The following is a 27928-nucleotide window of genomic DNA, read 5'->3' as shown; positions in this document are numbered from 1 at the left end:
GGATCTATTATAGGTGCGTCCCATGGATCTATTATAGGTGAGACCGGGAAGAGTTTTGTTATGTAAAAGAGCACGGTGCTACGAGCTGCCGCTCTAACCACCACAACTAGTTCCGCGCGCCGCCCACCCCCGCCTCCGCGTCCTCACCGTCCTCACCGCGCCACAACACGGCGAGCGCTGCGTTCACGGCGCGTGCATACGGGGGAGCACGGCGCGCCGTGGCCAGCGCAGGGAGCGGGCGTCGCCAACACGGCTGGTGCAGAAAAGTTGGAAAACCTTTTTTGTAAGACGCGGCGCAAATGATCAAGAGATTTGGCTCTAGTAACGTGCTTACGCACTGACCAGAAGAAGGAAACAAAAGAAACCCGCATGAGGTTTTGGCCAATCACAGAAGATGTGAGATTCTCACGTCTTCTGCTTCTGTCACTCTGACATGTCTAAGGTCTAAACGCACGCAATTGGCAATTACAGGTTTTGACAAGAAACATTAGTTTCTCACTCTCTCATCCTCTTGAGACTATCTCAATGTGGTCATCTCACAGTTTGGGTTGAATGGGATGTGCCGTAGGGCCCCTAGGGGCCCGTGGACCATGTGGATTGAGTAAACAAATATGCGCGACAGGTGACATTATTTGGAGAGTTCATAACTTCTAAAATATAGTATAGAGCTGTAGGTGAGTGGGGGGAATAGAATAGACATTTTCTGAACACTAGAAGCTCAAATGCACCAGAGTTACTCAAATATGCATGAATCAATCCAAAATATAACCGAGAGTAAAATTAAATTTAAAAAATGGATAAAAGTTCATTCCTCCTGACCGCCAGAGGACGGTGCTTAGCACCTGGATATCTACATGTGCGCAGCACATAGGTCGAGATTAATACCAACAAAGTCACGTGGTGGACGTGACATGGGTGACGTCAGAACCAGCCCATATATATACCTGACGCACCCAGCGCTCTTTTCTTTCTACATTTCTCGCATCAGCGATAGGTCGAAGTTCCTTCTTGGAATATTGCTTGGATTTCAACCCGTTCTCGCTTGGAGCCTCATATATTGGAGCTGCGCGTCGCGTCCTCCGGAGGCTGCGAGACGGTATCACATTTTTTGACTGTTATCATCACCTGCAGTGAGTATTTTTTGCCGTTTTCTGGCTAAATATTGATACGCTTGAAACTTGATTACTAGCTGGTTAGCCCTCATATGCTTGGCGGCCAGCTTTTCTCAGCTAATTATCCGACAGTCTGCGGACTTTGATACATTAGCGCATCTATTCAGAGCCTGCTAGGCTAGTACACCAGTGCCTCGTGAGTGTTTTTCGCTCCTGCGGCACCGCCATTTCGTGAGTGTTTTTTTCTTTTAACGCTGCGTGTGAGCTCGTGATAACCTGCGCCCCGTGAGTGACTCCGCTCCTGTGGCTTGACTGTTTATTAGCTTGTCTTGTTGCTAGTTATACTTCGGTTGTATTGTATTTTTTACACCTGCGTGACCCTGCGAGTGTTTTTTCGCTCCAACGGCACCGTGGTTACTGACTATTCTCAATCTCAACCGGTGTTCCGTGAGTGCTCTCCGCTCCTGTGACACCGCAAGTCTGGGACTCGTGAGTGTTTTTCCCGCTCGCTAGCCCGTTGCTTCTGCCTCAGTTTGTGGCGACGTAGCCTGTGCGTGTTCACCCGCGCCTTCTAATTAAGCGCGGTACATGAGCCAGTGACTTGTGAGTGTTATTCGCTCCGGAAAGCTCACAAGATGATGTCATCCCTGTTGCATGGTTGCAACAGTTGCTTGGCTCCTCTAAGCCCAGAAGATGGCCATACCCTATGTCCACATTGTCTGGGGATTGGACATCTGAAACAGGCTCTCACAGAAGATGCCTGTTTCAATTGTATCTCCATTCCACTGGCAGACAGGACCGCTAGATTGATAGCGGTTGAGAGTACTATGCCCAAACTGACTCTTGCCTCTAGTCCTGTTAAGGACCATAAACGCCGCAAGCGTCCCCGCATGGAGGCCCCTGAGGCCAAGAAAAGTCATCCTGATCAGGTGTTGTCTGCCAAACTGGACACTTAAGCTTCTGAATTTGCTCAGATTAAGTCTTTGCTCCTCAGTCTAAAACCTAGTGGTCCTCCCACTGTGCCTAGCCCCATTCTGGATGATGAGGAAGACCAGACAGACTCCAGTGCTGATCACCCTCAGGAGGACGCTATATCCATTGCTGCTTCAGATACTTTGTTCAGAGCAGATGGTGCAGATTTTCTGGGGGCTCGGGTAGAAGGCTGTCACTCTCCTAACCCCTCTGTTGTGAGCTCCCGCTCCTCAGACCTGGAGCCCTTGGAGACAGAGACAGAGTTTTCCTCTGTTCACGAGGCTATTCAGTTGGCCTTATCGAGACTTGGAGTAGATACACCTTTGACGGCTGTCCCTACATTTGCCTTTTTTAAAGTCTCCCAGAAGCCTGTATTCAGCGTTCCGGCCTCTTTGCCATACATTGAGGAGCTCCAACGATGTTGGGCAGATCCCAAGTCGTTTACTCATTTCCCAAGGGAATGCAGGAGTTTGAGTGCTATGCAAGATGCAGCTAAGTACGGATTGGATCGGATGCCCTCCGTTGATGGCACTATTGCGGGCCTGGTTGTAGCGCCTGTGGATGCTGCTCGACCGGAAGCCCGTTGCCCACGTCCTCAGTGCAGAGTTACGGATGACCTCATTACTAAAAGTTATGATGCGGCGGCTCGGATTGGTCGCTTGGGTAACTCCCTTTCTCATCTAGCCATTGCCCTTTCACAGTCTCTGAAAGAGGCTGGAGTTGACAACGCTACGCAGAGCCTGAGTGATGCTTCACTTCAGGCGTTTGCTTACATGTCGAGAGAGCTTGGAAGGCTGATGTCCACTCTGACCATTGCTAGACGCCAGGTGTGGCTAGCCCAGTCCCCCCTGTCAGAGTCTTGCAGGGGTACACTTCGCACTTTACCCATTGTGCCAGGTCATGTGTTTGGACCCGCTGCCCAGCAGACCTTGGAGCGGGCTGTTGAGGCAAATAAATCTCGCAGACACTTTGCTGAACTGCATCGTGGCCCCAGACCCCAGCCCAGAGGTGCCAGCTCTTTTCGCCCAGCGGCAAGAGTCTCAACCTTACCAGGAACTGGACGTGTTTTTGATGGCCACGGTCAGGCCAGTCGACCCTCTCTCCAGCCCACGTTTCGGCCACCAAGGGGCAGGGCCCCAAGAAATGACCGCCAGGTTCGCCGGGACCGCCCCCCCAGGCCTCAAGGCGGCCACAATAGTAGAGTTTGACACTCTACATCTGGCCCCCAGCAGTTTTTCCGAAATCCGTCGAGTTCAGACGGCGTCCCCCAAAGTTCGAGGGGGTAAAAAGAACCATTGTTTCCGACCCAGTGAGGTCCATGGCCCTCCGACAGGAGATTCAAGAACTTTTGCGGAAAGGTGCCATAGAAGTTGTTCAGAGTTCAGAACAGTTTAAGGGGTTCTATTCAATCTATTTTCTAGTTCCAAAAAAGGATGGAGGTTTTCGTCCGATTCTCGATCTCAGGCGCCTAAATCATTATGTCAAGGTGCTACGTTTTCACATGCTCCGTACCACGGATGTCCTGCAGTCAGTCAGGGAAGGGGATTGGTTCACAAGTTATGTCTTAAAGGACGCTTATTTCCATGTACCTGTGGCACCACACCACAGACCGTTTCTTCGCTTTGCTTTCGAAGATCAAGCGTACCAGTTCAGAGTGCTCCCCTTCGGGCTCTCTCTGGCGCCCCGTACATTCACCAGGTGTGTGGCGGAAGTTCTTGCGCCCCTTCAAGCCCGCGGAATGAGAATTCTGCCGTACTTGGACGACTGGCTTGTGTGTGCTCGGAGTCGGGAACAAGCACTCGGAGACACTTCCATTCTACTGGACCATGTGTCACAATTGGGGCTTTCAGTGAACATTGCAAAGAGCTCATTGATTCCCAGCCAAAAGGTAATCTTCATTGGCATTGCCATCGAATCTGTGACCATGAAGGCTTTTCCGTCCCCTCAAAGAGTGACAGATGTGCTCAATCTCGTTTCTCGTGTTCAGCGGAACCAGAGAGTGTCATTCGGTCTGCTTCTTCAGTTGATGGGCAAGCTTACGTCCGTGTCAACATTGATACCTCTGGAGCTTCTGTACTTGCGCCCCTTACAGATTTGGCTCAACAATCTGGGCCTATATCCACAGCTGCACCAGCACAGATCTGTGCAGCTCTCCACTCTGTGTCTTCAGCATCTCCGGCCTTGGGGAAACAGAGAGTTCCTTTGCAGTGGCGTTCCTCTGGGCTCTCCCGTGTCGTCGAGAGGTAGTAGTCACAGACGCCTCACTTACAGGCTGGGGGGCTGTCTGGAACCACAGGATGGTCAGAGGTGTTTGGAATCCTCGAGAGAGGCTCCAACACATAAACGTGCTGGAACTGCGAGCTGTTCGCTTGGCACTCATGCTCTTCCTTCCTGCCCTCAGGGGGAGACATGTTCTTGTTCGGACAGACAACACGCCAACAGTTTACCACATAAATCATCAAGGGGGCACAAGATCTGTTCATTCACTAGTGGAGGCACGGAAGTTCCACCTGTGGGCGCTGCCCCATTTGCAGAGTGTCAGGGCAGTTCATCTGCCAGGCGTGCAGAATTGCACTGCAGATTTTCTCTCGGGGCAGAAACCACAACCGGGAGAGTGAAGGTTGAACCCGATGGTGGTGCAGGAAATCTGGGGGATGTACAGCATGGCAGAGGTAGATCTATTTGCCTCGAGCGCGACAACACATTGTCAACTGTGGTTTTCCCTCACAGAACCAGACAGTCCACTGGGGCAAGATGCACTGGCACACCCGTGGCCGGAATGCCTCCTGTATGCATTCCCTCCCTTTCCACTCCTGTTGCTAACGCTACACAGGATAGCCAGGAGCAATCACAGAGTGTTATTAGTTGCTCCGTATTGGCCAGGGAGGATATGGTTTCCCGTGCTTCTCCAACTTCTCAATGGGAAACCGTGGCCTCTCCCTCAGAGGAAGGATCTCCTGTCACAGCTGGGAGGGAGCATATGGCATCCTCACCCAGAGCGCCTTCACCTGTACCTGTGGCCATTGAAGGGCCGGACTCTGTGTTGACTTCTTGTGACCAGGCAGTTATCCAAACAATCCTGAACGCTCGTGCTGCCTCGACAAGAGCGCTGTATGAGAACAGATGGAAACTGTTTGTTAGTTGGTGTGGGACTCGTGATGTGGACCCAGTGCACTGCTCTGTCCCAGTACTACTAAACTACCTTCAGACGTTATTTGATAAAAAAATCTTTTGGTTTCGACTATTAAGGTTTATGTTGCGGCCATTTCAGCCCGCCATTCCTTGATTGATGGTCGTTCAGTGGGGTCGCATTCCTTAGTATGCCGGTTTTTAAAGGGTGCCCTTCGCCTGCGGCCTCCAAGGCTTACTCGAGTGCCTTCTTGGGATCTTCCATTAGTCCTAGAAGGATTGTGTTCCCCACCGTTTGAGCCATTGGATGGGGCTCAGTTGAGAGATGGGTGTCAGTGAAGGCAGCGTTTCTGCTTGAAATCTCCTCTGCAAAGCGTATTGGGGAGCTCCATGCTTTGTCAATCGCTGACAATTGCATTCGCTGGAATTCGGATATGTCTGGTGTTACCTTGTGGCCTAACCCATCTTTTTTTACCAAAGAGAGTCTCTGCTTTTCACGTTAATCAGCCACTTTCGCTGGCTGTTTATGCTCCAGAGTCTGAACTTGGGGACTCTGATGTTAGTCCTTTGTGTCCTGTCCGTATGCTGCGGTATTATATTAATGTGACTGCTGGGCTTCGCAAGACGGATGCCCTGTTTGTTTGTTTGTTTGTTATGGGGGTCACAAAAAAGGCTCTGCTGTCTCCAAACAGAGGCTTTCACATTGGGTTGTGGACGCCATCCTTCAGACGTATCGATCTAGGGCTCTTCAGCCTCCCAAAGTTACTTGCCATTCTACCAGAGGAGTGTCCACCTCTTGGGCCGCGCTGAAGGGTGTCCCACTGAATGACATCTGTGCTGCAGCTATGTGGGCTTCCTCCTGTACCTTCGCCCGCTTCTACAGAGTGAATGTGGCGGCTCCTCATCCAGTGGCTCCAGTGGTGTTGTCCGCTTCTGCAATCGGCAACTAATCCTGGTAAGAGCAGACTCTTCGTGACCTTGTTGGTATGAGTCATCCAGGTGCTAAGCACCGTCCTCTGGCGGTCAGGAGGAATGAAATAGAACGAGAGTTACGAATGTAACTAAGGTTCTATGAATTCCGGATGACCGCCAGAGTTTCCTGTCACTCAGAGTTTTTGTGAGTGCATTTCGAAAGAAAAGAGCGCTGGGTGCGTCAGGTATATATATGGGCTGGTTCTGATGTCACCCATGTCACGTCCACCAGTTGACTTTGTTGGTATTAATCTCGACCTATGTGCTGCGCACATGTAGATATCCAGGTAGTAAGCACCGTCCTCTGGCGGTCATCCGGAATTCATAGAACCTTAGTTACATACTTAACTCTCGTCTTGTTTCTTGAATATCGCTAAAGGTTTTCAGTCTTTCACACTTTCATAAATACAAATGCATTTCTTGACTTGACCAGACAGTTGACAGTTGCATATTCGAGCCACTGGAGGAGCCCTGCACCGCCTCTGGACCACAGCCTTTGTAGCCTCGCTGTGTCCGAAAGGAGTAAAGCACATGGCAAAGTAAAGTCCTTTTTTATGTGCGAAGCAAGGTGAAACAAACGTAACACTAACTCACTCGCCTCATGGTACAGTTTGTATACTGGGGTGGTTTACTTAATGTGCTTAGTTATTGTATTGAACCGATATTATTTCTCCTAAAACGCCCTGATTACCTTGTAGCGTATCATTACTGATCTAATTACTGATGGGTTTTTTTTACAGATTTGACAAGTATATTCAGTGCGCGTCACCTGGGTATGATGGACCCTCAGGAGAAAATATTTGGCCCCAAAACTGGTGGTTTCCTATGGTCTTTGGATGAAGAAGCCGACCGACAAGAACTTTCAGATATGCATGACCAGTTCCAACCTTTCCGAGACATTGTGTCACTTCTAAGTGGAAAAGAGTGGGACAGAATCATCCTGGAAGATCAGAACTTCAATGGCACCCTTTTCAGATTCCCCCTGCGAACGGAGAAATCAGAAATATCCGACAATCTTTACAGTTATGAGAGAGTTGTGGAGCTTTTTGGCAGTTTCATTGCTGATGCTGATCTGAGCCTTCTCTTCCTCAAAAATGTCTCGTCCGTTTCTCTCATACACATTGATGATGAAGGTTCTGTCACTACTAGGCTAGAAGTGAAATCCACATCCTCACAAGAGTACAATTTAGAGTCATTTGAGGGGGCCACTGAAGGATACACAACAATCAAGAGCATTACTCTTACATCGGACAAGCTCAAAGAAACCAAGTGGCTCGTCACATCTTGCACTCTGAAAAAAGGCCTCGTGGAAAGGCTTGATTACCTCGCAGAGAAGCTCAAGTTTGTTCCTCGAGTTGACTTGGCGTTCCCTTGCGACAATAACACCGACTGTAGCAAAAGTAGACTCTGCTGCTTCCTCCCTCTCCCAAACAACGAGCCAAACAAGACGGGGCTCCCGGTTTATGTCAATGCATACTTTGGCCTCACAGACAACAGGCGACACATCAAGTGGTTAGAAGAAGACCAGATGAAAGATGAACATGCCGTCTGGAATGAACTGCTCATCAAGGAAGTGCTTCCAGAAACGTACCTCACAATCATTCAAGACGCTATCGCTCTTGTCAAAGACGACGTCCTTCCAGTGAATTCCAGCTACAATCTCTGGCCTGATCTATCCCAAGTGCAACACAAACAGAAATGGAATGAGGTGGCCCGAAATGTCCTCCGTCAGTTGTTTGATCGCAATATTGAAGTTCTGTCTCTAGCCAAAGATGAAAAACAGTTTGTTACACTGTCTGAAGCTGTTTTTCCATGTAATGACCAAACACCATCAGACACACTGGCCGCCATAAAGAAAGTTCTAGTGTCCAGGAATAAGAACCTGGTGACTTTATCAGACAGTGTTGCAGGAGCTTTGAAAGCAACTTTCCCACATTTTAGCACTCTAACCCATGTGACTCCAGCCTTCCTGAGGGATGTTCTTCACAGCTCTGGTGTTCAGGACATCTCTGACATAGACAGACGGACTATATTGGAGTTTGTCTTGAGTGATGGACAGTACAAAGACCTCCATGGTCTTCAACTGCTCCCCCTCAGCGACGGCTCATTCAAATCCTTCACCAGCAGAGAAGAGGACACTGCGCTAATCGACAGCCAGGAATTTCCAAGGTATTTCATTCAGTTGCCATTTTGGGGAGATATTTTAAATGTATGAATACATTATATTTTATTAATAAATGGTTTGGAGTGGTAGGTAGATAATATCATAGTATATTATGTATAGAAGTTATGCACTTTACATTCAAAAAATGACTCAACATTCTGAGTGGCTGAACTATGGAAAGCACAGCTAACAAAATGTGGTTCTTTGCTTAGTCATGGAGCAGTTGTTTTGCTATTTTGACCTGTCCACCACCTTTCAAAAAATCAAAATGAAAAACTGATCTTAACTGGTCTGTAAGTGTTAGTTCAGTTTAGTAGGCCTGGCAGCCACTGCCATATAAAAGAAGCTATTTTGTTTCACCTTTTCACAATTTATTTTTAACAAACTGTTTTATTTGTGTAGAACCTTGCTTCCATTTTGTCAAAGCCTCTTCATACCAGAGGGCCTCAGTCAAGAATGTGTTCACCACCTGAGACAACTGGCAGGGAAGAGTAAGAATACATTTTTTAACACACGTTTGGAATCTCTATTCAAGGTTAATTTTAACTTGAACTTTTTACAGGTCTGTACATGGTCACTGACATTGATGCACACGAGGTGTTGAGGTACACTAGAAACCATTTACCTGAAGAGTGGAAGAAGACAGATAATATGCTTGTTTCATGGGATTCGAGCAGTGGTCAACATCCACCACTGAATTGGTTACGAGAATTCTGGATATTTCTCAACAGTCATTTTAAGGAGCTGAGTGGTTTTACTGGAGTACCCTTGATACCAGTAAACTCTGTGTCCAGTAGCCTACAAGTAACACTTGCTAAAATACAATGCAACCCAACTTTGATTTTTGACAAGAGTAAGCAGGTGGCCTTACCAGATAATATCTCTCAGCTGGTTGTCAAAGTTGGAGGCACAGTGGTGAAAGAAAAGAATTGGCTGAAGCATGAGGACCTTGACTCCTATGTCCTGAGTCCATCCCCACAACATGTTCTGCAAGTGTTTCTGAATTTACAATCCCAGCAAGTCATCAAAGAGCTGAGGTCTGTTCCTAAAAAGCTTTAGAGGAGCTGAAAGATTACTTCTCTCGACTTGATGTTCTCTCAAGCTGTGGAAAAGAACTACTTTTACAGTTGCCTTTGTTCCAAACCATGACAGGAGAGTACACTGCTGCTCAGTCCAAACAGGCTGTGCTGTTTATATCCAAGCTCACAATACCTGTAGATTTGCCGATGCCTAACACAGTGGTGAAGTGTGCAACTGAGGCAGATCGCAGACTTCTTCAGCTACTCAAGATCAGCCTCTTGAAGACAGCTCAAGCAGCCAGTCTTCTGATTGACAGTGTGGAAAATGGAGCATGCAGTAAAACAGATACTGAGAAAATCATGTCATGGATCTTAGACCACGGAAACATCCTTTTCTATCATAATCCAAACTTAAAAGAAAGATGCACACGTCTGTCCTTCATTGAAATTAACAGAAAGTTGAAGAAACCGTCTGACCTGTATGACCCCAGTGTTAATTCTTTTAAAGTTCTCTTTGAAGATGCTTACTTCCCACCAGGGATGCACACAAAGACTCAACAGATGCTTGCAAGTTTGATCAATCTTGGATTAATTCATAAAGAAGATGACGTGTCACCTGAGCACTTGCTGCATGCTGCCACACTTGTTGAAAAAAGCCCAGGTGCTTCTGAAAATCTTGGATGCCAATGATTTATTAGAGAGCTTTTCCTTTGACCAGATTAAGCAACTGAAAAGGGTTAAATAGGTGCCAGTGACAAAACCAAATAATGACAAACAAAAGGATTTCTCTTGTCCAGAAGACATGAGACACAGCATGTATGAAGACATAGTTGGGTATGTGATGCCTCTGGAGGGAATGCTCAGTGAGAACATCTGCAGCAAACTTGTCCTCAAACAACAACCACCACCAGAAAAAGTAGTGGCAAATCTGTCAGTCCTCATATCCAAAGCAAAGAAATTGGATCGTCCTGACACAAATGTGGATTTTAAGAGAAAGCTGCAAAGCATTTATGGACACATGGAGAAGTCCATTCCCGAATTTGCTCAAATAATCAGTAAAGACAAAAAATGGCTTTGGAATCATAACCAATTTGTGGCTCCCAAGGAATTGGTTCTAAACTTTCCCCATAATCTAGACCTGAGCTCTCAAATTGGTAAAATTCCGGATGAATTTTGTCCATACAAAAGTTTGTTCCAAGAGTTTGGACTCCGCAAAGAGCTGACAGACAAAGAAATCATTGAGTTACTTAATACAATTAAGCAAACCATTGAAGGTAGAGAAGTGAAAGTTGCAACATCATCTGAGGTGAAAGTATCTATTGACATTCTGAACTGGCTGTGGAGAGAGAAGAAAGAAGTTCCAGATGATGTCCTTGTGCCAGTCATTGTACAACATGGACAATATACACTTAAACCAAAGTCAATGACTGTTTTCTGTGATTTGAGCAAAAATGGCTTGAAAGAACTTGAGTGCAGCCAGGAAGAAATGCATGTTGTACATGAGGAGATGTCCATAGCAACAGCAGAGTGGTTAGGTATTCAACTCCTGAGTACTTGTATTCTGGATCCAAAGTCACTGGGAATTGAACAATGTGGACAAACGGAACCAATAACGACACAAATCAAAAACATTCTAAAAGAATATGATGAAGAAAGTGATATTTTCAAAGAGATCATTCAAAATGCAGAGGATGCTGGGGCACAAACATGTCAATTCTTATTGGACTTCAGAGTTCATAAAGATGACCCTGAAAGTCTCATTGACCCAGACATGAAGCTGTGCCAGGGACCATGCGTGTGGGCATTCAACAATGAGCAGTTCTCTCTGAATGACTGGAATAATATAGTGAAAGTAGGCTCTGCATCAAAGGAGAACATGGTGGAAAAGATTGGTATGTTTGGACTTGGATTCAACACTGTATATCATGTCACAGATGTTCCCTCCATCCTCAGTGGTAACACTCTTCTCATACTTGATCCAAATATTACCCATCTTAAAAAACGCATCAAGCACAAATCAAATCCTGGCATCAAGCTGGAGCTATCCCAGCAGCATTTTCACTGGTTTCCTGGTCAGTTTGCGCCTTATGATGGAGTGTTTAATTGTAGTTTCTCTGGTCAAAATCCTAAACACTATCCTGGCACCCTGATTAAATTACCCTTCAGAACTGAAGAGGAATCACTTTCATCAGAGATAAGCTCTAAAGTTTACAGCAATCAAGATATTTTGGCTTTCGAAAAACAATTCACTAGAGACTCACAATCACACCTACTCTTTCTTAAAAATATCAACACTGTGTCGCTTCAAACTGCCCCAAGTTCTGCTTCAACTCCACTGACAAAGGAAGACACTGTAGATATTTTCACAGTCTCCAAGACCACTCTGTGTCGCATGGACATTCCAGAAAAAGCTCCTGCGTTGATGCAAGAGCATGCTGAGAACAAGTTAAAGCAACTTAGCAGGAAATATAAAGAGGTCATCGACTGCAGCAAAGTGGACATTGTCGAGATAACGTGTCAGCAATCAGGGGAAACACAAGTCCAGTGCTGGCTTCTCTGCAGTTCCTTTGGAGCAAATGAGTCATTAAAACTGGCCATGGGGAACAACAAAAAAGTTGCATTCTCATTACCAGTTGGTGGTGTTGCTCTGCCTTTGCAATTTAACCATGAAGCTAAAACATTTGAAGCATCACAGACAAACCTTGCTGGGAAGTCCTTTTGCTTCCTTCCTCTTTCCATTGACACAGGACTACCGTTCAATGTTAATGGAACATTTGCAGTGACCAGCAACAGGAAAGCGCTTTGGGACAGAGGAGTTAAACATGAGTGGAACAAGTCTTTGCTGCAGGACCCAATAGTCTCGGCCTTCATCACTGCACTAATGGCTCTGAAGAACATGTCACAAAATAAGCAACTGGACAGGTACTGCTACTACACTTTCTGGCCACGAAGAGAGTGTGTGAGTGAGAATTTTAGGCCACTTGTTGATGCTTTCTATTCTACTCTGGCCCAAACTGGTAATACTCCAAAGCTCTTCAGTGATGGTGAGCATTGGTTCTCTTTGGAAAATACCATCATTTTCCACGAAAACATAGAAGAAGATCTGAACATTTTCCCACTTGCAATGCAGGTTTGTCAAAAATATGTTAAATCCTGTCGTGCAGTTTCACTGCCAAGCTGGATAAGGACTAGTTTTAGACAGGCTGGCCTTGAAAAGGTCCTACAAGACAAGACTTGGAATTGGGTGAGGTTTTACAAAGAAGCAGTCTTTACAAATCTGGGCCAAATGGATCCTAAATGGAGAGATACATTGATGCTACATGCCATTCACCTTAACGTGAAAGAGATTGACTCACTCTTGGTTGCACATGCATGCATTCCTACTACCAGTGGACAGCTGCAGTATATTCAGAACCTTATCAACCCGAATGGAAAAGTGGCCTGCTTGTTTGAGCGTGAGGAAGGGCGCACACTTGAAGGGACCATAAATGACTTCTGTTCACCTGAAAATGTTTTACGCCTTCAGATGCTTGGAATGGCAAGTGACAAGCTTTTTTTAGAAGACATTACCAAGAAAGCAGAAGCAATCAGTAGAGTTTGGGTCAAAGACAAAAACAAGGCTCTTGAACACATAAAATGTCTCCTGGACCTTCTGAAGCATCACTTGAACAATGATGCCGATCCATTCTGGGATTCTTTGAGACTCACTCCATTTCTGCCAGCATTTACACCTGGGGATGCAACAATGGAAAGAGAGGTGCTGTTGCAAAGGCCGGCTGATGTTTTTGCCTACAAATGTGCTCTTCTTGTTAGTTTTGCAACTTTCTGCTCTTGAAATACTTCTATCTGATCCAGTTCTGCAGATGTTGGGTGTAAACAAAAACCCAGTCCCTGAAATGGTGCTTGAACAGTTAAAAGAAGCAAATTCACAGTGCCAGTCTTTGGACAAATCAGTGCTGCACAAAATGGCCAGTGAGTGCTACAATTTTCTAGATCACCATTTGTATGATTCAAACGAAGACGCAAGAAATGTCATTTTGGAGAGTGCAAAATCATTTACTTTCATCCTTGTTGGTGATCGATTTGTGGACATCAACTGTGTGGCTGAAATGGCACAGTTTGAAGCCAGACCCTATCTTTATGCACTTCCAGATCATTTAACACATTTTAGAACACTCTGGAACATGGTTGGTGTGAAAAGAGAGTTTACTATTAGCCAATGCGTGAACGCCCTGAAGAGTATCAAAACTAGACATGGAAATAAACCATTACCAAAAGATGATTTGTCAATTTGCCTCACCATTTTGAGCAGAGGAATTCATGAAATTGAGGAGAAAGTGGAGAACTGTCTGATGCCAAATAAAAAGGGCATTTTACAACCTGCACAAACCTTGTTCTATAATGACAGTCCATGGATGCCAGTTACAAACGGAGTCACCTTTTGTCATGAAAAAATCTCACGAGTAATGGCAATCCACTTAAGCATCAAAACAACCAGGCACCACACATTGATGAGTCATGTTGTTGAGAACATGTCACCGTTTGCCTTTCAGTTTGAGCAGCAAGAACAACTAACAGTTCGAATCAGAAATATCCTCTCAGCCTATCCTGCAAAGAAGGACATTCTTAAAGAACTTATCCAAAATGCTGATGATGCAGAGGCAACAGAAATTTATTTTGTTTGGGACAAAAGGCAACATAGCCGTACAAAGATCTTTGGGGAGAAATGGAATGATCTGCAAGGCCCAGCTCTGTGTGTGTTCAACAATATAGTCTTTTCTGATGCAGATTTAAACGGAATTCAGCAGCTGGGAGAGGGTGGGAAGCACAACTCTCCAGGAAAGACTGGGAAATACGGACTTGGATTTAACTCTGTTTACCATCTGACTGACTGCCCCTCCATCCTCACTGGGGATAAGCTTCTTTGCATATCTGATCCCAACCAAAATTACATTGAGAGTACTTCAGATGTTTCACCTGCTGGCATTGGTTATAATCTCGCTGACACTTTTAAAGAGATGTACAAGGATGTCTACAAAACTTTCCTTCCCAATAAATTTCCTCTGAAAGAAGGCACAATGTTCAGGTTGCCTTTAAGAACAGATGCCATGGCAAACGGTTCCAAAATATCCCATGAGAGTGTGACGGAGAATGATATGCAAGAACTGTGCTCTGCTCTGTCTGAGGAACCTGAAGGACTTGTACTTTTTCTGAAGTCAATCCACAAAATACATTTCTATAAAATTGACAAATCCGGGGAGCTTCAACAGATTTATGCAGTAGAGAAAACCATAACTGAGTCAAGCATCCAAGGAAAAGAAGCATTCGATGAGCGTAAACAACATGCACTCATATCTGAAGTACCAGTTGATCAGAAGGTGGTCTATGGGACAGTTATTTCAACATCCCAAAAAAAACCTCTAAATGGATAGTTGCAGAGAGGTTTGTCAAAAACGCATATGACAAACAAAACATTGCTACGGGCAAACTAGCTCAAGCCACAGTAGCAGCACGTTTGAACTCAGAGAATGAACCAAAAAGCTCGACCCCTTTTATAGGTGAAGCTTTTTGTTCACTTCCTTTGCCAGGCCACACTGGACTGCCTGTTCATGTCAATACCAACTTTGAGGTGGATTCTTCTCGAAGAAACTTGTGGAAAGAAGATGGCCAGAGTGATAAAATAAAATGGAATGAATATTTGAAAAAGAGCATCATAGCTCCTCTGTACGCTGACCTCCTTGATTACCTGCATGGTAAACTCCCTGTCAAGCAGGACTATAAAACAAAAGCTGAACAATTTCTCAAAGAATTTTACTTGAGCTTTTTCCCAATAGCCACCAAAAATGTTCCCCCGGACTGGCATGAGATGGTACATGAAGTGTACAAGTCAATTCAACAAAGAGGTCTGGCTTTGATTCCTGTGTTCAAAGGTTCAACACCAACAGGGGACAAGCAGAGTAGACAAATGAAAGTTTATACTTTTGATTGGAGTAACATTACAGAAGCAGACCCGACTAAAAAACCTTACCTTCCTCATGACGTGAGTGAACAATTCCACAACAATTTGGAAGATGTTGGAATGAGGCTGGTGCCTTTGAGCATGCGAAAAGTGTGGAGTAGTTTCAAAGCAGCTGGATTTGTATTGGACAATGTGACTCCTTCAACTGTGCAGACATTCCTGAGAGCTAAGCCCCTCAATGATCCGGCACAGACCGAAAAGCCGCTGCCTCTCCCTGTATCACAGACTCTACTCAAAGATGACAAAAGATGTGGAGTTTCTGCCTTAAAGATCTAGACGTCGAAGGAAAAGACACTAAAGTTGACCCTGGTGTTATCCATGAACTTCCACTGCTTCTAACAAAAGACAAGGTTCTGAGAACATTTGACCTGAACTCTCCCAAATTTGCTTCATTTTATGACCAGTTGTTTACTGGCTATGAAGACCAGTTTGCAGATTATCAGATAAACAAAGAGTATATTCCCACTCTTGAAAGATTCGGCTTTGTCAAGATGTTAACAATTGTTAATGCAGCACAATACCTGAAGCCCTTAATAAGACGTAAGATAATAACATGTAAAGTTGATCAGAGCAAAAAACTGTACATCCCAAGTGCAGAAATCCTGGCGTGGTTGAAAAATCTCTGGAAATTTATTATTAGTCAACTTGGAACTTCATCAGATGATCTGACCTTAGGGGATGTGAAGCAGCTCTACAGTGAATGCTGCATTTTGCCTGTTGTTTGTCCACAAAACAGTCAAAATTACTTACAAATGATGAGGGAAATGCCAAGTGTTTTGTTTTCCTTTGACAAAGATTTGTCAAAGACACTGTTTAAACTTGGCTTCATGAGGCTTAATAGTTTGTTCTTTGTTGATATGGACCGAGGAGTGTTTTCTCATCCCTCATCAGAGCTGCTGGATGTCACCAATAGTAGTTCTGTTTTGGATCAACTTACCTACAAAAACATTTTTGAATTTTCACAGCTGTCATCAATTGAACTAAATGAACTCCAGCGCTTCCTGAATTCTGGAGTTTCTAAAGCCAAAGACGTGCAAGATTATCAAAGAAAGTTCAAATCTTTGACTTTGTTTGAAACTATAAACTGTGAGCGCGTCAGGATTGATGGTTCAAAACATGTTTATGTCCTCAATATGTATGAAATGACAAGATTTCCAAACTTGTTCAGACTGCCTGAGACCTCTGCCATTTTCCTCAAAAACAGCCCTGAAAACTTGCAGCTCTCACAAACACTGAACATTCAAACAATCTCTGAGTTGGACTTTTTTGTTCTGTTTCTTCTGCCGGCAGTTCATAAACTTACAGAACGTCAGACTCGAGACTCGAGTCAAACTTTTGCTTTCATTACAGCATGCACACAACTTTTCCAAATCAAGGGAAAGTATTATCTCTACATTTCAAAATGTGAAACTGATTCGGAGTTCTCTTGGCCAATTACAATTGGTATCCTATTTCGTTGACAATGATGTTGAACTCTTTAAGTTGATGCTACCAAACGAAAGGTTTGTGCCTAAGACATTTTGGGATGAGATGACTGAAGAAAACATCAGAAAGTATGAGTTAAAAGACTTACTCAAAGAGCTCGGACTTAGGAACACTGTTTCTGCAGAAGACATAATAACATTTGCACATCAGGTAGAGGACGATGTGAAACACAAAAGACAACTGGATGATCTAAAGAAAAAATCCTCTATCATTTTCAAAGAAGCCCTGAAGTTTGCTGATGAAACAAAAGCCAACAAAAACAAGTTGCTACAAAAAATAGCAAATGTTAAGTTCATTTTTCCAGTCAAAATTAAAAAAGACTTGTGTGAGTACCACCCCCCTTTCACCTCTGAGAGCAGTGCTGTTTCAATCAGTGGAGCTTTGATTGAAGGAGAAGAAAAGCATCAACAACTTATCTGGTCTTCAATGTCAATCATACATGTACCAGTGTACATGTCAAAACAAGTCAAACAACTGCTGTCCAGTGGAGGAGCTTTTGAAAATCCCCCTGTAGAATATGTTATTAAAAATATTAAAAACATATGTTTAGCACCTTGTCATAATGAGCAGACAATCAGGACCCGAGCCACTGCGTTTCAGTCTTGTTACGCTTTCCTTCAGACCGCGCCCATTCAAAGTCAGTCGCTGGCTGGACTTCCTGTTGTGTTGGTTGAAAAAAACAAGACACTTGTAAGGACAGAAGATGTGTGTTTTTCTCTGGATAATGACGATGACTTCAGACCGTATTTGTATAGAATCCCTTCAGAGCTGGCAGTTTACAAGGATTTTTTCACAAAAATTGGTGTCAAGATGGAGCCCTCTGCAGTACAGTTTTGTAATGTTTTGGCAGTACTACATCGAGAGACATGTAATAAACCTGGCCTACAAGCAAACCAAATGAGAACTGTGAAGCGTGCTGTCCAACAGCTGTTTAACCTTGTAAAACAGCAGAAACAATGCCTTGATAATATAGAAGTTTTGTATCTTCCTGGTGTAAATGGGAAATTAATGGAATCACACAAACTTCACTACAATGATACACTTTTCGAAGCCTCACGATTAGAACAGGCTCTTCCAAAGCCGTTTGTATTACTTGAGAATCTTAGTACTTGCCATTTGAAACCAGACATGTATGAGCTTCACAAGCTGGTGAAACTTCTGCCACAGAGACTTCAGCCACAAATGTTGTCCCAAATCACTGAGGAGAAAGTAGTGGAGAGTCAAATGGAGCTCTGTGAAAGAAACTGTGAGTTTAGTTTGTTCTTTGAACAACATCTTTTCTCTGAGGTATTTCAATATGGCCTAATCTGTCTGATTCGAGCTGAGTCTGAGGGCAAAATAACACAAGGAGAGGCCATGGAAATGTACAACACCACATTTGGCAGAATACAGATAGTCTGCTGTCAAAGTCTACAGACAGAGCTTTGGCTGGAGAAACAACAGCTGCCAAATACTGCTGCTGAAACAGAGGTTTATGTCAAAAAAAATCAACAAGGCTGCATTTTTTACTTGCAGCACAATGATATGGATCCCACAGCCATAAATCAAGTCTGTCAAACATTGGCAATGGAAATCAACAGTCTGTTAGATAATATACTGGGAGCAACGAATTTAATGGCCTTTTCATCCATCATAACGTGTGAAAATCTAAAAACACTGAGAAAAATTTTGGCAAAATTTAAAATTCATGACAGTGTTAAAGCTGGAAGTTTACACCTCTGTCCACCAGCACCAGGAACAGAGATCCCTGAAGAATGGCACGATGCTTTGGACATGAGCTTCCTAAACAACTTTGAGGAGGGGGAGTATGTTGGCTACTACACTAATGCAAAATACATCTATGCAATTATTGTTGAAGAACTTCCTGGGCACACTACACAACTCACACAGAGATACAAAATAGACATTGGCGAGAAAGAGCCAATCGAGGTCCGTTTTCTTGACTTGTTCCAATTCAAACGTGAAAAGCAATCAACACCATCAACTAGTTGGGAGCTCCAGCTTGTAGAAGGTGCAACCCCCCAACCCTCCCAACAAAACACAAGGTCCTCACCTGCATCTGTTGAAGAGGCAAAGAAAGAAATCGACAAAAGCTTGGATGAGGTTTGGACTCTTCCAACTGAAGAACGAAACAAAGCCATCAAGCGTCTGTATCTGAGGTGGCATCCAGATAAAAACCCAGACTGTCCAGTGATTGCCACAGAGGCCTTCAAGTATCTACAGAACAGAATTGATGAACTAACAAATGGCAAATCCAAATCCTCTGGCTCCAGCTCCTCCTCCTCTTCATATTCAAGAGGACATACCAACTTCTGGGACTTTTTCCATCAATGGGACGAAGAGGCGAGACATCACAGAACCAGTCGGGAGAGATTTCACACTGGCCAACGTTCTTACAACTTCTGGACTTACAATGACAATGTTCCACAGCCAAACAAAGAGGAGGCAAAGCGCTGGTGCAGACAAGCGCAGTGTGATCTTAGCGCAGCCGACAATGACATTGAAAAGGGATCGACCGAGTGGTGTCTTTTCAAGGTTCACCAGGTTGTGGAAAAGGCCCTCATTGCCGCTTCTTATCGGAACAACGGGAAACGGCCAAACAGCAGCTCCATATCAGCCATGGCCTCAAAAGTGTTCTGCTACAGTCCCCGACTCAGAAGTCTGCCACAGCTTGTGGGGGATCTGACTGCTCTGGGCGTGGACCCTAAAAAGACCCAGTATCCTGACCTTCACCCGTTTCCACACATCCCTAATGGACAGTTCAGATCGAGCCATGAAAGACAAGCACTGGACAAGGCATCGGAAATTCTGACTCAAGTGGAAGCATATGTCAATCACTGAATCATATCAATTAATCAAAGAGTCATTCATTTGTCTGACTAGTGCTGGACATTATGGTGTCGGCAGAAGTTCTTATGTTCATATCCGTACTTTGTAAACATTTACATTAGGTACTCTTTGGAAAACATATCTGACCAGCCATGGATAAACCAGGCACAAGTCTCCCCAGAGACATTTTGAGTTGTTAAGTTGTGGTCATTTGAATGTAAACCCCTCTGAAAAACTTTTACAGAGAAAACGGCCTCTAAAGATTTTCACCTGAGTGAGCCCAGAGTCACTGGGGGGCTCATTTGCATCTCATTGAGATAAGCCCTCCCCCTGTCACACTGACAGCACCTCCCCCTACAGCTGTCACTAAAGACTCAAGAGTAGTGTTGTTATTGGTTGATATAGTGTTATTCTCATTAGGACTTGAACTGGACTTGAATCAGAATTAGAAGTTACTATATTAAAATGGAAATACTTGGATTACAAAAGGCCCTGAATAGAATCAAAGAATCAGAATCAGAATAGGGTTTATGGCCATTTGTCGATAAACAGAATTCACAGGTGATTCAGTGCAACACAAACAACAAAACATTGAACACTGAGCACTAAACGGCATAATATGTACATAATGAAATATAAGGTATAAAGTTATGTAGTGCAATAGGAAGTGGTGATATGCACATACAAAAATGTATTAATCCAAGAGTCCAATCAGAGATCAGATCCGCATCCTCTTCTGCATATTCGTCTGTGCACTCTTCTGTGATGTGACCTTTGGCGCTGGGCATGTGATGTCTTTGGTCTGATTTCGGCCTGTCAATGTTCAGTCCAGGTGGGACCAGGACATGTGTAGTAGCTGAAATTCCACAGGTTCTGCTTCACCACCACACCTGGTCTCTTGGCATCAAAGCTGTAAGCAAATAACAGGACATTTTAAAAATGGCTAACTATTTCTCATAAAACACCATCATCATTAACCAATTATATATATATATTTTTAACACAATGTGAACGTTTTTTTCACGTTAACAAATCACATCTCTACCATCCAGAAGTCTGAGTTGAATTTAAATATTTACTTTCGTTTCAGCACCAGGGGATTAGCTAACTTTTGATTTAGCAATTCGGGGCCCAGAGCTAACAAAAGCCTGGAGCTACAGCGTAGCCCCCGACTAGCCGGACGCAAAAGCCGGCAATAAGTCACAATAAAATCATAAAACACAAACCCGCACGACCCACACAATCCACGGGCTAGCCTAGCCTAGTTGCTAACAGAAAGAAACAGCCTGAAGCAGCGTCTTAGCTTAGCTTAGCTCCGTCCGGCTCCGGTGTAGCCTCCGGTGTAGCCTTCGGTGTAGCCTCCAATAAGTGAAAAAAATCACGAAAACTAACATCATAAAACACCCACACAACCCACGGGTCAAGACATACAGAACAACGCCGAAAAATACGCCGCAGAGGCCGGTAACAACAACAGGCTACCTAGCTTGCTAACAACTCCGAACATGAATAGAAAACACAAACTACTTACGCCATGAGGAACTGGAAAGTATTTCTGCAGACTTCATTCCCTCCGATAATGTAGGTGGTCCTGGCAGACTTTCGCTTTGTTTGGGGCTTTTTTGTAGAAGTTGTCATCTCTGAAGTACGTCTGTTTGCGTGCCTGCCGCTGCATAATTAGCCATCTGCTCGCAGCCCATTGGCTGACTACAATAACACAGCCTGCTGCTGCAGTCCAAGTAACATCCCCAAAAGTCCGACAGAGAAGGCTGGAAACTAGCGATCTTTCACGGCTTAATGTATGCTTTTAATGCTGCCAATACAGTTATCTGATACGTGCAGTGGCTACTTCATGACTCCAACTTGAACATTCTGCAAAAAAAAGAGAAAATCACTGATTGGGAGAAAAAAAGCTAAAACTCTGTTTTTCTCCGTTTGGTCCGGGCCGACTTGTGCCGGTTTTAAGGGTGGCGGGTCATATATGCTAATGCTACTACAGTAACTTTGGGACCAAATGTGATTGAGCTGTTCTTATTTACACTATACTGTTCTGATGTAGTTTGAGAGTCATTGCCGATTATCATTCCTCTTTTTTGTTACATAAATAACAGTTAATCAGATAAATGACTTTGAAGCCAGTAAACTTGTACTGTTGATTGAAGAAAAAATGTAATTAAACTTATTAAACAGTGTTTATAACCAGCCACTTTATCCTCTTCACGTCTTCCTTTTCTTTAGATAAAAAATAAATAAATGTGTGTGTGTGTGTGTGTATATATGTATACAAGGTTCAGAATAAGCGGTATCGGATCGCAAAATGCGACGCAATTTCTCTCTAATTTCTATCGTCAGAAAAAGTGTATTTGTATCGCAGCTTTTGCGATACAAAAGTGTGTGTTCAATTGTATAAACAAAGCGCCTAAAAGTACTGATCACTCGTCAATCTATCGTCAACAACGGCATGACACAATATAGGACGCAATGTTGACATGACGAGTCCCGCTGCTGTCTCAGATCGCGAGTTTGAAAGCGGGAAGAGCCACGTGCGGTAAAGTTAGCATCAGATTCACAGATTCGGACTTCCGAGGTCAATAGCTCCTAAACGCAAAAGTCTTTCATTCATCAGATCATTCACATGCCAAAATTCTCATATTTACACTGCCAAGTGACACAACCTTGTTTTTAAAAATCAGATGCGCAGCCGAAGCCGAGACGAGTGCTTAGGGACCGTCATCAAATAGCAAAACCAAAAATGGAAACGTTTTAGCTGGAATGGAACATCAAATAGAGCGGCACAATTTGAATAACACAATAAATACACCATCATGGACGCCACAGCAACCTTTATTTTTCCATCAGAAGCTTAATACCTATTTTTTGGGAGTGTAAATGAGACTCCTGCAAATAGTCATCTGATTGGTGATGATGTGGAAGAAAGTTGTAAATAAGGCCATTTGACTTTGTGTTAAATAATATGTTCAACAATTAATTTTATTTGCAAGTTTTCAGTTTTATTTTGAAAAAATGTTTAAAAAGTGTTTAAAAGTTAATTTGTTAGAATTTTTTTTTTTTTAAATAGGATGTTTACAAATACATTTGAAATAAATAATTTTGTTATGTCAATGGAAAATATTGATTGTTAGTCACTTTCGTGTTTTGCTATGCAATTATCAAATTGCTATACAAATTTAAAAAAATTAACGAATTGTTTAGCAGCACTGCAACATAACTGGAAATCCTTAATATATATCAGGGCTCAGATTAAGGATTTTCACTTGTATAGCAGTGCTGCTAAACAATCCGTTAATTTTTTGAAATTTGTATAGCAATTTCATAATACAATACAAAAGCACTTTTTTATGACGAATGCATCGCATTTGAGAGAAATTGCGATACCGCTTGTTCTGAACCCTGTATATATATATATATATATATATATATATATATATATATATATATATATATATATATATATATATATATATATTATATGGGTTGTCATAATGATTAAAGATTCTTTTGATAATATAATTTATCCATTTGAAGATGTTCTAGCCTTTACAAGATTTGTAAATCCTCAGACATTTGATTTATTTTACCAGTGGTGGCTGGACGATGGGACCATCGTCAGATGGTATTCAACAATTGTTTTGTCTGAAAACAATATCATTTGTTCAATCATGGTATATTATTATTAGTTAAAAATATATATATATATATGTATATCTGTATATATATATACATATATCTCTACCAGAGGCCCCTGTGAGCTTGAGGGTTCTGCGCAGTATTTTTGCTGTTCCTGCACTGCACTTTTCTGGACCGAGATGTCTGATGTCTTTCCTGGGATCTGCTCAAGCCATTCCTCCAGTTTGGGGGTCACTGCCCCAAGTGCTCCGATCACTACGGGCTCCACCGATACCTTCACGCTCCAGACCTTCTCCAGCTCCTCTCTGAGGCCTTGGTATTTCTCCAGTTTCTCATGTTCCTTTTTCCGGATGTTACTATCCCATGGTACTGCAATGTCCACCACCACGGCTTTCCTCTGCACCTTGTCAAACACCACTATGTCCGGTTGGTTCGCCATCGCCATTCGGTCTGTCTGTATCTGGAAGTCCCAGATGATCTTGGCTCGGTAGTTCTCCACCACCTTTGGCGGTGTTTCCCACCTTATCCTTAGGGTCTCCAGCCCGTACTCTGCGCATATTTTTCTGTACACTATGCCAGCCACCTGGTTATGGCTCTCCATGTATGTCGGTGTAATCCCTCATTCGTCCAGGCGTGTTCCATTGTAGAAAAAGCTTCAGTTGTAGTCATCTGGACTCAGTTAGAAAAATTAGACTAGGCTCGGTAGATACAAGGGGGGGAGTTTCTGTTGAAACAAACAACTCTTTCCACTTCAGGAAGGCTCCGCCCAATGGGCTGGACTTACCACAGAATAGTACAAATATCGGAGTTCTCGACCTAAATTCTTTTATTGACAATGACTCTTGGATGAGAGTCGAAACGTCAAATTTTTCTAACTGAGTCCAGATGACTACAACTGAAGCTCTCTCCATGTATGCTGTTCCTGCCAGCATCTTGCACCCTGCAGTTATGTGCGGGATGGTCTCAGGGCCCCCTTAGCACAGCCTAAGATAAGATAAGATAAGATATTCCTTTATTGTCCCACATGGGGAAATTTCATTGATGCAACGCAGGTAGATACAGAAGAACAGATCACTTATAGGAAGTTTGAAAAACACTTTCAGTAGAAGATCTCTTATAAACAAAAACTCCCATAGACAAAAACCTCCCATTACCCAACAAGGGATGGAGGGGAAAAAATAATAAAGATAAAAATAAATAAATACATAATGCCATTGCATGTGATCACGACAGTATTTGCACATGAATATGTGTCAAGACGGCACATGGATTGCACATGAATTTCACAGTAATTGCACATGAATCACGACAGTAATTGCACATATGACAGAATTGCACATTAGTATTAGGTTAGGTCAGTATTGCGAGTGTTCAGGACTAACAGTGTTTGTTATAAAGTCTGACAGCAGCAGGAAGGAAAGACCTGCGAAATCTCTCCTTCACACAGCGAGGGTGGATCAGTCTCTCACCGAAGCTGCTCTCCAGAGCGGACAGAGTGTCCTGCAGAGGGTGGCACTCATGGTCAAGCATAGATCTAGTGAATCTAGCCAGGACCCTTCTGTCCCCCACCTCCTGCACCGAGTCCAGAGCGCAGCCCAGGACGGAGCTGGACTTCTTTATGACTTTGTCCAGCCTCCTCCTCTCCCTCTCTGTGATGCTGCTGCTCCAGCAGGCTACACCGTACAGGAGGGCTGATGCCACCACAGAGTCATAGAAGGTCTTCAGGAGTGGCCCTGTCACTCCAAAAGACCTGAGTCTCCTCAGGAGGTAGAGCCGACTCTGGCTCTTCCTGTACAGTCTGTGTTATGAGTCCAATCCAGTTTGTGGTTCAGATGAACACCCAGGTACTTGTATGAGTCCACTCTCTCAATGTCCCGTCCCTGGATGTTCACTGGTGAGGGGGCAGTGGGGTGGCGTCTGCGGAAATCCACCACCATCTCCTTGGTCTTCCCCGCGTTGATGAGGAGGTGGTTCCGCTGACACCAGTCCACAAAGTCCTGCGCCAGCAGTCCGTACTCCGCATCATCGTCGTCCGTGATGAGTCCGATGATGGCAGAGTCATCAGAGAACGTCTGCAGGACACAGCTGTCCGTGTCATGTCTGAAGTCTGCAGTGTAAAGGGTGAAGAGAAATGGCGCGAGGACAGTGCCCTGGGGCGCCCCCACACTGCAGGTCCGAGTGTCAGACACAGTCCCGTGCTCTCACAAACTGGGGTCGGTCCGTGAGGTAGTTCAGGATCCACTCTGCCAGGTCATACTCCACTCCAGCCGTCTCCAGCTTGTCCCTCAGGAGCAGCGGCTGATGGTGTTGAAGGCGCTGGAAAGATCGAAGAACGGGATCCTCACAGAGCCACCGGGCTTTTCCAGGTGAGAGAGAGAGCGGTGCAGCAGGGAGATGATGGCGTCCTCCACTCCGATGCCAGGCCGGTATGCGAACTGCAACGGGTCCATGGCTAAGCTCACGGTGGAGCGGAGGTGGTCCAGGACCAGCCGCTCCAGTGTCTTCATCAGGTGGGACGTGAAAGCCACCGGCCTGAAGCTGTTGAAGTCTTTGGCGCGCGATGTATTGGGCACAGGTACCAGACAGGAGGTCTTCCAGACCTGTGGTACCACCCTCAGCTTCAGGCTCATGTTGAAGACATGCTCCACACAGTTCATCTGCGTAGGACTTAAGGAGCCTGGGGCTGATGCCATCAGGTCCTGCTGCCTTCCTCACTTTAATCCTCTTCAGCTCTCTCCTCACCTGTGCTGCTGTGACAGTCAGTGGTTGGCAGGGGGACTGTGTGCTGGGGGGATGGGTGAGTCCAGGCGAAGTGGGGAGCTGATGGTCCGGGGCAGAGAAGTGAAGAGGAACAGATGCAGGCCATTGTCCAGGGGGAGGGGCGGGTGACCGATCAAATCTCAAGAAGTGAGCATTTAAATCATTCACCCACTGTAGATCCCCCTCTGTCTGGGCAGGGGGGATTTTGAAGCCCGAGATGGTTTTCAGGCTTCTCCACACTCCCTGAATGTTCTTCTGCTGCAGCTGCTCCTCCATCCTCCTCTTGTAGCCGGCCTCAGCCTGCCTGATCTTCCTCCTCAGCTCCTTCTGCACAGTCCTCAGCTCCTCCTTATTCCCTGACCTGAAGGCTCTCTTCTTCTCCTTCAGCAGAGCCTTCAGTTCACGGTTAATCCATGGCTTGTTGTTTGAAAAACACCGCACCGTCCGGGAGGGAACAATGTTCTCAAAACAGAAGTTGATGTAGTCCGTGATGCACTCTGTGATGGTGTTGATATCCTTCCCATGTGGGTCATAAAGCTCAGTCCAGACAATGGTGCTGAAGCAGTCCCTCAGAGCCTCCTCACTCTCAGCAGACCACATCCTCACCTCACGGGACACCACAGGCTGCCTGCGCACGATGGGTTCATACACAGGCCTCAGATGTACAAGGTTGTGGTCTGAGTTGCCCAGGGGAGGGAGGGGGGAAGAAGAATAAGCCTCTTTGGTGTTGGCAAAAAGTCCAATGTTCTATTGTTTCTGGTGGGGCAAGTAACATACTGGGTGTATGTTGTAGAACAGAAGAGGGAGAAGCGTGGTTAAAGTCACCAGAGACTGTCGAAGTTTAGTCTATACAGACTGCGAGAGGCGAAGATCGTTCTCAAAGTCTTTATTTGATGAAAACAGGGAAAAACAGGCAAAACAGCGGCATGTTGTTCGTCTTGCAGCTAAGATTCGACTCTCCACAAGATTTAGCTGTGTTTTATATCGCTGTTGCTTGGGTCTGATAAAAAATGGCCTGACCTTCGCTATGACGTCCGCTTTAAGATTGTTTAGACTAGTCCACAGATAATCAGAAAATACACAGAATAGTTAAAATACACAGAATAGTTCATTGTGACCCATATGCAGCAAGATTGTCTTGACTCATGATAAATAGGACACAGACATGACAATAATTGATCAATATCCACAATTCCCCCTTTTGATCACATTCACAAGTGATCACACTAAAGAGGCGCCAGACGCAACCTCACAAAATATTCGATATTTAAAAATCAAATAAAATCATTATATAATCAAGCAAATCCTTAAAAGAAATCATTTAGTAAAAATCGGTGTGAGACAAGGAGCATCCCCAGTTAGCATAAACACATGGTGGGTTGTAGTAATCAGATTCTGGAAAAAAGTATAGGAGTCTTGTCACTATCAGAGTTAGATTTGTGTTTGAGTAATAGCGTGTGTAATCAGGGTCAAAAGATAAGCAGGTTGTCTAGTAAGAGCAGATCCAATCAAGCGTTCTATAAGTGATCTAAGACAGCACAGCATCCAATCATAATCAATACACAGGCAATAACAATAATATTGGTGAGAAACAGAAACAGTGCCAGCCCAAGGCCTAAAGATGTGGTATAACCAGGGAGACCACAAGGGGCAAGGGTGGTGGTAGATGATTCTGGCTTGACATGGGTTGACTCATATTCATCATTTGAGGTCTTTGAAATTGGCCAGGTTGGTTTGGGGCCATTTGGTGTTGACCTCTTTGTGTTTGCCCTATGGGGCAGTCTCGAGCCCAATGTCCAGTTCCAAAGTAGTTTAAGCA

The 27928-nt window shown here is 44.4% G+C and overlaps 2 protein-coding genes across 2 annotated transcripts; both read left to right on the top strand.

The window, feature by feature from the left end:
* The first annotated feature begins 1939 nt into the window (after positions 1–1939).
* LOC140359755 (sacsin-like) lies at positions 1940–17769 on the top strand. Its single transcript, XM_072444906.1, is given in 12 exon segments — positions 1940–2041; positions 2087–2911; positions 2982–3442; positions 3549–4384; positions 6926–8354; positions 8752–8840; positions 8912–9402; positions 9405–10009; positions 10011–13178; positions 13180–14774; positions 14777–15637; positions 15640–17769. Coding segments are annotated over 12 exon segments (11670 nt in total). The 3' UTR covers positions 16848–17769.
* LOC140359341 (sacsin-like) lies at positions 17026–19812 on the top strand. Its single transcript, XM_072444222.1, has one exon. The coding sequence runs from the start codon at positions 17299–17301 to the stop codon at positions 19711–19713; it is 2415 nt and encodes an 804-aa protein (XP_072300323.1). The 5' UTR covers positions 17026–17298; the 3' UTR covers positions 19714–19812.
* Positions 19813–27928: the final 8116 nt, after the last annotated feature.

This window comes from Eucyclogobius newberryi, unplaced genomic scaffold (genome assembly GCF_026437365.1).
Source record: "Eucyclogobius newberryi isolate DKJ021-1_F unplaced genomic scaffold, fEucNew1.0.hap1 SCAF_14, whole genome shotgun sequence".
Taxonomy (NCBI): Eukaryota; Metazoa; Chordata; class Actinopteri; order Gobiiformes; family Gobiidae; genus Eucyclogobius; species Eucyclogobius newberryi.
Note: the sequence above shows the minus strand (reverse complement) of the source record. Positions and strands in the feature narration are given on the sequence as shown.

Coding starts and splice junctions, on each gene's coding strand:
- LOC140359341 (XM_072444222.1), top strand. CDS start 17,299: ATGTCAATCATACATGTACCAGTGTACATGTCAAAACAAGTCAAACAA.